The sequence below is a fragment of the Ogataea philodendri genome (genome assembly GCF_020536065.1).
Source record: "Ogataea philodendri strain CBS6075 chromosome Unknown scaffold6, whole genome shotgun sequence".
NCBI classification, from domain to species: Eukaryota; Fungi; Ascomycota; class Pichiomycetes; order Pichiales; family Pichiaceae; genus Ogataea; species Ogataea philodendri.
Genome location: NW_025764087.1, coordinates 327,461 through 336,926, shown reverse-complemented (window position 1 = coordinate 336,926; position 9,466 = coordinate 327,461). Strand labels below are relative to the sequence as shown.

The 9,466-nt window shown below is 45.7% G+C and overlaps 7 protein-coding genes across 7 annotated transcripts; 4 read left to right on the top strand and 3 right to left on the bottom strand.

Annotated features, from left to right (window-relative positions):
* Positions 1-46: 46 nt before the first annotated feature.
* OGAPHI_005157 (uncharacterized protein) lies at positions 47-3,586 on the bottom strand (the record flags this gene model as incomplete). Its single annotated transcript, XM_046206312.1, has 1 exon — positions 47-3,586. The coding sequence occupies one exon, from the start codon at positions 3,584-3,586 to the stop codon at positions 47-49; it is 3,540 nt and encodes a 1,179-aa protein (XP_046060091.1).
* Positions 909-1,481, top strand: OGAPHI_005159 (uncharacterized protein; the record flags this gene model as incomplete). Its single annotated transcript, XM_046206315.1, has 2 exons — positions 909-1,044; positions 1,210-1,481. The coding sequence occupies 2 exons, from the start codon at positions 909-911 to the stop codon at positions 1,479-1,481; spliced, it is 408 nt and encodes a 135-aa protein (XP_046060093.1).
* Positions 2,771-3,073, top strand: OGAPHI_005158 (uncharacterized protein; the record flags this gene model as incomplete). The annotated part of the gene is made up of 1 exon (XM_046206314.1): positions 2,771-3,073. One exon carries the CDS (start codon positions 2,771-2,773, stop codon positions 3,071-3,073), a length of 303 nt encoding a protein of 100 aa, XP_046060092.1.
* On the top strand, positions 3,276-4,812 carry OGAPHI_005156 (uncharacterized protein; the record flags this gene model as incomplete). Its single annotated transcript, XM_046206311.1, has 3 exons — positions 3,276-3,283; positions 3,768-4,122; positions 4,201-4,812. The coding sequence occupies 3 exons, from the start codon at positions 3,276-3,278 to the stop codon at positions 4,810-4,812; spliced, it is 975 nt and encodes a 324-aa protein (XP_046060090.1).
* On the bottom strand, positions 3,727-4,821 carry OGAPHI_005155 (uncharacterized protein; the record flags this gene model as incomplete). The annotated part of the gene is made up of 1 exon (XM_046206310.1): positions 3,727-4,821. The coding sequence occupies one exon, from the start codon at positions 4,819-4,821 to the stop codon at positions 3,727-3,729; it is 1,095 nt and encodes a 364-aa protein (XP_046060089.1).
* Positions 4,822-5,181: 360 nt separating this feature from the next.
* OGAPHI_005154 (uncharacterized protein) lies at positions 5,182-6,468 on the bottom strand (the record flags this gene model as incomplete). Its single annotated transcript, XM_046206309.1, has 1 exon — positions 5,182-6,468. One exon carries the CDS (start codon positions 6,466-6,468, stop codon positions 5,182-5,184), a length of 1,287 nt encoding a protein of 428 aa, XP_046060088.1.
* A 1,965-nt stretch (positions 6,469-8,433) lies between these two features.
* Positions 8,434-9,122, top strand: OGAPHI_005153 (uncharacterized protein; the record flags this gene model as incomplete). The annotated part of the gene is made up of 2 exons (XM_046206308.1): positions 8,434-8,488; positions 8,575-9,122. 2 exons carry the CDS (start codon positions 8,434-8,436, stop codon positions 9,120-9,122), a joined length of 603 nt encoding a protein of 200 aa, XP_046060087.1.
* Between the last annotated feature and the right edge of the window lie 344 nt (positions 9,123-9,466).

The window sequence follows — 9,466 nt, the reverse complement described above, 5'->3', positions numbered from 1 at the left end:
GACCCTTATTATTTATTTATTTAATTTAATTTATTAAACTTATTTCTCATAGCTCCACTCTCTGAGTCACAGATTTGCGTTCCTGTAATTGACTGGCCAGGCTTTGTTTGGCCGCGGTGGACAACACAACAGATGTGACACGCAGCTTGTCGAAGTCCTTTTCCAAAGCTGACGTGGCTCGCGTCTTGTCATGTAGCTCGTCCAGCTGTTTGCGTAGCTGCTTCGACCCGTCATAGTATGCCCGCAGTTTCGAGTCGATTCCCGAAACAACAACCTCAAACGCAGATGGGTTCGTCAAAACTTCTTCTGGATAGATCTTGCCGTTCAAAACAAACAGCTTGGAATGCAAATCGCTTTCCAAATCGCGCACTTTCTCGTATTCTTTGCGTAGCTTGGCCAGTTTCTGCATAGAAGGATGCGTGGCCTGTCTTTCGAAAGACACATTGGTACGGCTCTTCTCTGTGTCCCTCAACATGCTGTGAACTTCATCTGCCTGCTTAGTGACCTTGTTGACAGTTTGAAGAAGCGAAATTGTGTCATTTTGAACGGCTCCCAGTTCGTTCTTGAGCAATTTATACTCTTCTTCGATTGGCGACAGCACACCTTCTAGACTTCCAACCTCGCCAAGTCTCCACGACTCAGGGAACATGCTCGACTCAGAAAACTCATGCGGGTACTTGTCGTTGCTGTGGTCGGCCAGGAACTCCTCGAGTTGTTTGATATTCATATCCAAAATGGAGAATTCGGCCTCTGTGTCATAGACTATTCTTTCCATCTCTTTCATACACTCGTTCGAGGAAAGCTCAGGATAAACCACAGAGTCAAGCGAGATTAGCTGCGGAACATTCAGCGGCTCTGGTTCTTCTTCTTCATTGGACGACTCGCCAAATGTGACGTTGGCATCCTTGATGGTGGTCTCTACAGTGACAGCCTTGTCAACCATCGGAACGCTAGAAAGCTTCTTCTCCGGTTCCACGGTTAGCTCTGGTTTTGGAGTAGAGGTGAAAGATTCCACACCTTTGTCCGACGAGGTCTCAACAGGAGGTTTAGGAGACAGTGGGGTGAAAGAAAACGGTGCGGATTTTGTCTCAGTTTGCTTGGTAGGGTCGGTCTCTTCAGCTGGCTTTTCAGTAGCATTTTTGCTAGGTGCAGGAGTCTCAATGGTGTGACCGCTACTGCTAGTTAAGTCAGCATCATCCTCTTCAACAGGCTCTTCAGTATCGTTTTCTTCCACTGTATTAGTAGGCTCGGCAGGTTGCACAGTATCGCGCACAGTCTCTGGGCTCTCTTCCGATGTATCAGGGGCAGCCACTGACGACTCGAGTTCTTTGGTCTCTGACTGGTCCTCAATCTTAGAGCTGCCAAATAAATCGTTCAACCGTTCTGTTTCGCTACCTTTCACCTCGGACTCCTCAGATCCAGGCTTTTCAATCTTCTCAAAGCTCTCCTCCGAATTTCCCAACTCAGAACTGGTCGACTGATTGATTTCCTGCTCTGCATCAAGTTGGGAATCGATTCCCTCCCCATCCTCAAGATCACTTTCCTGTTCTTCCTCAGAAATCGACTCTTCGGAATCGCCAGCATCAGAACCTTCACTTGAAGTTAACCGCTGATGAGTTGCAAATGGAGAGCTGGTTTCTTGTTTAGGGACAGGGCTTTCAGACTTTTTAGTCAAATTTGCAAAAGGACTGCTCTTATCGGACAAATTTGCAAAAGGGCTCTGTGTCTCAGGTTTGGAGCCGAGTTTCAAGCTATCCATCCCGAGAGAGCTCTTGAACTGGCCTCCAAACGGCGAGTCTTGAGAACTGGATGATGCCTTGCTAGCGAATGGCGACTCAGTACCAGAATTTCCTCCGAAAAGACTCGTCTCCTTTGCTGGTTGGCCAAAAACACTCTTATTTCCAGCATTTTGGCCAAATATGCTCTTGCTTTCCGATTGACCAAAAATACTCTTTTGCTCTGTGGAGTTACCGAAAATGCCCTTTGTACTTTCATTGTTGTTGGAGCCAGCTGATTTAAATGCCGATCCTTGCTGGGCAAAAGCACCAAAACCTGATGACTGTGCTTTATCGGTTCCCGCAATCTTAAAAGCAGAACCACTTTGTGCAAAGGCTCCAAAACCAGATGATCCAAATGCTGCTTGAGACCCACCAAACGGATTGGACACTTGTGACTTGGAAGAATCGCTCGATTGGCCAAATGACGGTGTTCCAAACGCTGTTTGACCGAACTTGAAGCCTGATTGTCCGAAAGGTGATGACTTGGAGTTCGAAGACTCTCCGAAGGGACTAGCACTTTTGGATGCCTGCGCAGAACCTGTTTGGGAGGGCAACGAGAATGCACTCGATTTGCTCTGGAACAAAGGTGCCGCTGGTGATTCGTCTTTCTGAACAGGATCCGTTTTTTCAGATTCAAACTTGATTGACTCTCTGGCTTTTTCGAGACTCACTTTCCCTGCATTGATGTCCGTTGAGACCCAAACGTTCCATACTAGTAATTGTCCTCTGTTAGTCAGAGTGATCATACGAGGCAAGGATGCACACTTCTCGACCTGCTTGCATGGCTCAACAACGTCGAGCTTACCGGTAAGATCAACAACCAAACCGAGCGGCGTATCGTCGTCTCCAGAATCAGGATCCAGAGGCATCTGCGCCCTATCAGAATCGTTCAACTGGAGAATCTGCTGCGTGCTTGTTAATGTGTTGAAGTCTGTTGATTTGGAGCCTGTGAGAATAGTCAAGTGAGGATACGTCTCACTCCAATTGTGTAGATGAATGGAATAGTAACTAAGTTTTCTGTCGAGAACACCAAATGGCATGCAAATATCGTAAGCTTCCTTTTTGTCGAAAGAATCTCCATTCTTTGTGACGACAAAAGAGGTCGTGTCATCCTCGTCGGTCTCTCCTGCCAGGACCACGAGCCAGTTGTTTGGTTCCAGTTGACTGACGAAAACCACTTTTTGATCGTCAAAAGCGAAATGGGCCTGTGGTTGAGACGCCTGGACTCCGATTATTTCAATACTCGATTCTTGGCCAACCAGGAGAGTGTTGTTGTCGATCCAGCAAAAACATGAACAGTGATCTTTGAGAGCATTTTTCTTAGACCCGTCGAAATACACCAATTCTCCAGACTCAAGCAAATATGCAAACTGGCTGGAAGACTGATTCGGAGAAAGAAGGACTAGATCTTTATCCAATGGTGTGAGATCTTGCACATTGAGCTTTCCCTGTCTCAGATCAGTCACAGCGATTTGTTGAATAGTTTTCTGTTTCACAATGAACAAGTAAGACTCGTCACCTGAAAGGATTAATTGAACAACACCGGAAACTTCCAACTCCTGAAGAGATTCGATCGTATAAGTATCAGATTGCGGGTCATCAGACAACAATTTGTCAAGTTCCTGAGTATCTAAAACCTTAAGTTTGCCTCCTAAGTAGACGAACAATAACCCATGGTTATTCGAAAGCGCGAGTAGGTTATAGTAATGCGAATCCAATTGGTCGGGAGATTCGGGCTCAAACAGCTGAATGGCCGGTTTCAACTGGAAACCAAACTCCTCCAACTCCAATTGTTCCAACGTTGACATTAAAGAATAAACAAGGAAAAATATTTATATGGAAGAAAACCCATCATATACAATTTATACTGATTAATTAATTTATTATGTTCACGGCAATGCGATAAACGTACACAGAGAAAAGATGGAGCACCTGAGAGTAACAACTCTTACATGATAATTTGAGGAGTCTCAACATTGTCCTTGATAGATTTGTGAGGCAAGACCTTACCACCGTTAACGTAGACTTCGTCCTTAACGGTAACATCCTCACCCAAAACAGTGACACCTTCAAGTCTGGCCCATTTACCGACGGTGGAGTTCCAGCCAACAATGGTGGACTTCACCCAAGCGTGATCCTTGATTTGCGAGTTCTTGAGAATTGTGGATCTTTGGATTCTGACACCGTCTCCGATGATACAGTTTGGTCCAATAACGACGTTAGGACCAATCTTGCAGCCCTTACCGATCTTGGCAGACTTGTCGATCAAGACATTGCCACCGTTGATGTAGTCCTCAGAAGTGGAGGTGAGCAAAGGAGAGTTCTTCTTGGTCAAAGCAGAAAGGTATAAGCACATACCAGAAAGGAAGTCCTTTGGCTGACCAACATCCATCCAGTAGCCTGGCAAGTCGAAGGAAAAGAGTTTCTTGTTCTCAACCAAGATTGGGAAGGTCTCGTGTTCAATAGAAGTTGGTCTCATCTCAATCAAGTCGATAACGGATGGGTTCAAGACGTAGATACCAGCGTTGATTCTGTTACCAACAAACTCGACTGGCTTCTCAACGAATCTCTCGATAAGGTTTGGAACGTCTCTGTCGTGGACAATGACACCGTACTTGGATGGCTCATCGACCTTGGTGGCGACGATAGTAGCCTCTCCACCGTGGTCAGTGTGGAACTTGAGCAAGTCGGTGAGTGGGTACTCACAGATAACGTCAGAGTTCAAAACGAAGATTGGAGTGTCATCCTTGGTCAAGATCTTCTCAGCGAGTTTGAGAGGACCAGCAGTGCCCAAAGGCTCCTCCTCGACAGAAAAGGTGATGTTAACACCGTATTCCTTCTCGTATTGCTTCAAAGCACCAACCATAACTTCTGGCTTGTAGTTGACAGCCAGAACAATATCGGTACAACCAGCGTTGGCCAAAGCTTCGATTTGGTGCAAGATCATAGGTCTGTTACCAAACTCAACAAGTGGCTTTGGGAGCGACAAGGTCAAAGGTCTCAAACGAGTACCATAACCACCAACCAAGATTAATCCTTTCATTTTATTCTATCAACGAGTGTATGGGAAAAAATAATTATCGACACGTCTACTTAAAAATTGGGAACTCCAACGTTATTTATATATGGCCACTTATTTCACATAAACAAAAGTACAGTTGGCCCATATGAACAGAAAACACGTAAGCCACAAGAATACAAAAAGAAACAAGACAGAATAGATTTTAATCGCAGTCTGAATCGCCGCGGGGCGTGTTTCACAATAGCCGCAAAACACGCAATTTTTTTTTTCTATTAGGGCACGAGGCTTCCGGGTAATTGAACGTGGAATGAAAATCACTCGCCCCGACATCGTTCCTTTTTGAACCTGTAACTGATGCAATTACCTGTATCAGACGTCTTTTCAATTTAAGTAATCCAACACTAGCTGGTTAAACTCTTGCGGATTGTCCAAATACATGTTGTGTCCAGCCCCTTGCACAACTTTCATGGCAGCATTGTGGTCGTGCGAATTTAAGATATTCACCGCAACACGACCACTGTCCTCAAACATGAAATCATGCTGTCCGTAGATCCAAAGACTCGTGCATCTTAGAGCGTGCAGTCTATCCAGCACGGGAATTTTGGCCAACAGGCTCGAGTCGAAGATCCTCATGATCGCCGTCTCCGAGATGGAACGTTTCACGCTGGTATGGTACACATATTCTGCAAACGCATCCAGCTCGTGTGGCTGATTGAAATTGGACCTTTTAAATTTCGAAATGTTCCTGCTCATAAAAAGCCGCACCGCCGCAGGACCCAACAGCCGCAGAATCAAAAACGTTGGGATTCGCAGTTGCCAGTACGCCTGTATCGGAAACTTTACCTCAGGATATCGTCCCAGGAACGAGTAATCGCCAGGGGACTGCGACCCAGACTCTGTGATGTCTGTGGTGATCTCTTTGTACTGGGGATTCGTGATTGCAAACGGAGATCTTTCAACTCCCCCGGGACTAGCTAAAACCAGCCTTCGCACAGCATTGGGATATTTGGCACAATAGGCCACCCCCATGTATCCTCCCAATGAGTGGGCCACCAGGTCAAATTGGGGGATCTGATGGTGCTGTCTCCATTGTTCCACAGCGTCTACGTAAAAGTCCACCACCTGGTCAACTATGCTCTGCTGATTTTCGAGATATTTTTGCAGGTTTTTCCGTTCCAAACTGAATTTTTCCGGCACATACAATGAACGGTGGAGATGATCCATGTGTTTAAGCTTATTTCGGTCGAACTCGATCTTGAGCCTTGTTTTATTGTCCAGGAACGGGCGACCGTGTCTGCTGGACAGTCCGAATCCGGGCAGGTCGATCGCATGCACGTTGTAATTACCTGCTCTTGCAAATGTGTCTATATTTCTGAACCACCAACCCGATGACGCTGCGTATCCATGAAGCAGCACCATATGACGATCGGCGGACTCGTTTTTGACGTTCAACTCGCTCAATTGTCTGTTTCCAGTCAGCGGGGTAGTTCGGGTCGACGCGTGGAGACCATTGACAGTGCGGTTGTAGTAGGGCAATGTAAGGTCAAAAAGCGTGTCATGAGCCTGTTTTTCAATATTCCTAGTAGTTATATGCTTGTACCAGAGATTGAACGCATTTTTCCACGGATAATTGTACCTGACGGTCGATTTGAACCTTTTCGAGTACATGAGCGTAATTTTTTGTACATAAGATCTGACTAATGCGAATTTGCAGAAACAGAGCACAGCCTGTGTCGGGCGAACGGTCGTTTAGCAAAAGAGGGGCGCAAGTGGTGCAGTGCAGACGAGGGTGAACAGGTTATTACAATAGTTAAGCGAGGACAGACAGCGGAAAGACGTTAGCAACCTGGATGGCCGTTTCACCTATCCTGTTTCAGGAAACACATGGCCATTTCCGCAAAAACCAACTAATGATACAACCAGATAAACAAGATAACGCGCATTACGTTTGGGCGCTGCACAAGCTACCAGATTGATGGATACTAGAACACCAAACTGGATTTCTGCGGCACACCTCGCACCAGAATCTGGAATGCTGTAGGGCATGCCGCTAAACTGCAAAGCGTGTTGATTTAGAAGAATTGAGCGCGATGGCTATACCACAGCTAGCTGGGTACGGGCTGGCATCACTGTGGGCATACGGGAGCGTGAGTTGAGCTGTTTAGCCGATTTAGGCGTAGAATCGAGGTATCGGGACGGGAGAAAACCAGGAACGGACAATTAGCGTAGCAGAACATGGTGTTCAAATTTGAGGGTGCGAGCATATCATGTTTTTAGCCAATGGCAAGTACTGATGAATACTCTTATCAGGGCCATAACAATAAAACGGATAAAAAAAATTTTTTGTAAAAAAATTTGAGCCTCACACCCAAGGCGATTGATATAATCATCAAAGTATATCAATCAGGCCCACGGAGCAGGCCAGGGGCATTGGTAGAATCGGAAAGAAAGCTTACGTAGGAAATTTGCCCATGTCTGGGGGATGACTCCAGTCATGATCCAACGATTGCCTGATTCAGCACGAGATGACCAAAAGCCGGTGATTCATGTAAAAGAAAAGAGAAAAAAGGAATCATGCAAGGTAGGTTTCGGGAAATGATTCGATCTGGTTTCTCGAGCAGGACCAAGCGAGTGTGGAAAAGTTTTAGCGCATGCAATGGATACAAGGCGTATCTGCGGGGATTTCTAGGCTGAAAAGGATATGCCAGGTGACTGTGTAATCCGCTTTTAAAATAATGTGACTGGTTAAGTTAATTTTTTTCCTGGTCGTGAGACAATGCAAAGTTTCTGCAGGAATTCCGGACGGAAGAAATATGCCGTCACGTCAAACAACACCAGGGAATGGACAGAGACTAGCTCTAAAGCCCAGGAAATTGGGCCAATTGTGTTATGGACGTGAAATTGGGGTCCATGTCTTGCCATTGAGGTTCAATTGAGATACCCAATTAGACATGATCCAGAACTCCATGATTTAAGTGCATATTGTTGGCGCTATCGCTATTGTTCCAAACTTTTCTTTTTGCAAAAAAAAATTAAATTTTTTTCTATCCATGTTTCCCTTTTTTAGATTTCGTATAAATACTCATACAAGTCTTTTACCTCAACTTGTTTACCTTTTTGCTAGCTGTTTTATAACTTGCTAAATTTTCGCAACATCGGTGCCCATAATCGTTCACAATTAGGTACAAAACAAGCCGTCATTGGCCCTAGCGCTTATTACAATGTCATCTTTATTTTATCAATTGGCTAACGTGGGTTCAACCAGACAAATAGATGGCCGTTTAACCCCCAACAACGCAGAGACTGTGCGCAGAGAGTCTAGCGCCAACAATAAGGAAAACGGGGGATCCGAAATGGAGTCTGTCAAAAGAGCCGATTCGGAAGCGGTTAACACCACCATCCCATCGCCGCCTTTGTCGCCATACACAAGATCAGCCACTCTTGAGGAGAGCGACACCCGGTTTGCTCAGTTACTGTTCACCAAGTCTGTCAAAAAACCAATTGTGGAAGAGGTTAGAAAACGCGAGCAGTCTGAAACACAACCGATTTTACGCGAAATCAACATTAATTGGGAAAAGAAGCGCAGTTTCCCTGTTGAGGATTTGAATGACACATTATTGTGTCTGAACCCGTATGGAGACCTCAAGACTCCCGGATACAAGAAACGGCAGCTCAAGTTCTTGGGCCAGTACCAACTGAACGTGGCTTCCAAGAAACCGGCTCCAGTCGTTTCTGCCATTAATTACCGCTACAGAACCACCCCTCGGGTTAGAGAGTACGTCTCGAGCGAAAATGAGACCGATAGACCGCGCACAAGAAGGGTGGTTCGCGAAAGCTCTGCTCCATTGGAGTCAGACGACAATTCGATTTCGCGTCCTTTGACTCCACGCAAACGCAAACCCGCTGTCAAGCGGTTCGACTCGCCATCTGCAGCATCGCCTCCGCCGTACAGTTTTGACTACAAAGCCATTCCGGATTATTCTCCGTCCACCAACACGTTGCCAAACAACAGCCGGTGCCTGAAGACGGAATGGAAAGGTCAAGCGATGGATTTAAGCGAGGATCCATTAGTGGGAGAACTGCATCCTGCAGAGGTGCAGTTGGCATCGACGCTGCGGCTGCCTCCGAACGTTTATCTGGATTCGAAAAGAAGAATTTTTTTCGAGAAAGTGAAGCGGCTTCGTTCTGGCCTGCCGTTCAGACGTACCGACGCACAAAAAGCATGCAAAATCGACGTGAACAAGGCAAGTCGGCTTTATGCTGCTTTTGAGAAGATCGGATGGTTGGAAGACATCAACTTTGACGGGTTTTTACAAGAATAAAGGAACAATAGGAAGGAACAGGGTGTTTCAGGAGAACGGAATGGGAATGGGAATGGGAATAAAACGGAATAATAGGATTTGATTGTATAGGACTTTCTAGGATTATGGATTAAGTTATAGACTCTAGTTATGGAAAATGGATTTTCCTGTTGTAAGTGCAATGTTGCTGTTTTACTTGATCCGGAAAGGTTTTCACAACCCAGCCACCGCGAATATTGGACGAATCATTAAGATGCTGTTTATGGAATAAAGTAAATACTTCAACAATAGCTACAAACAATGCAAACCCAGAAAAAAGGTGCAACTGCTTAGTTTTCGCGCTCGCACGTCGTTTCCGTTCCACC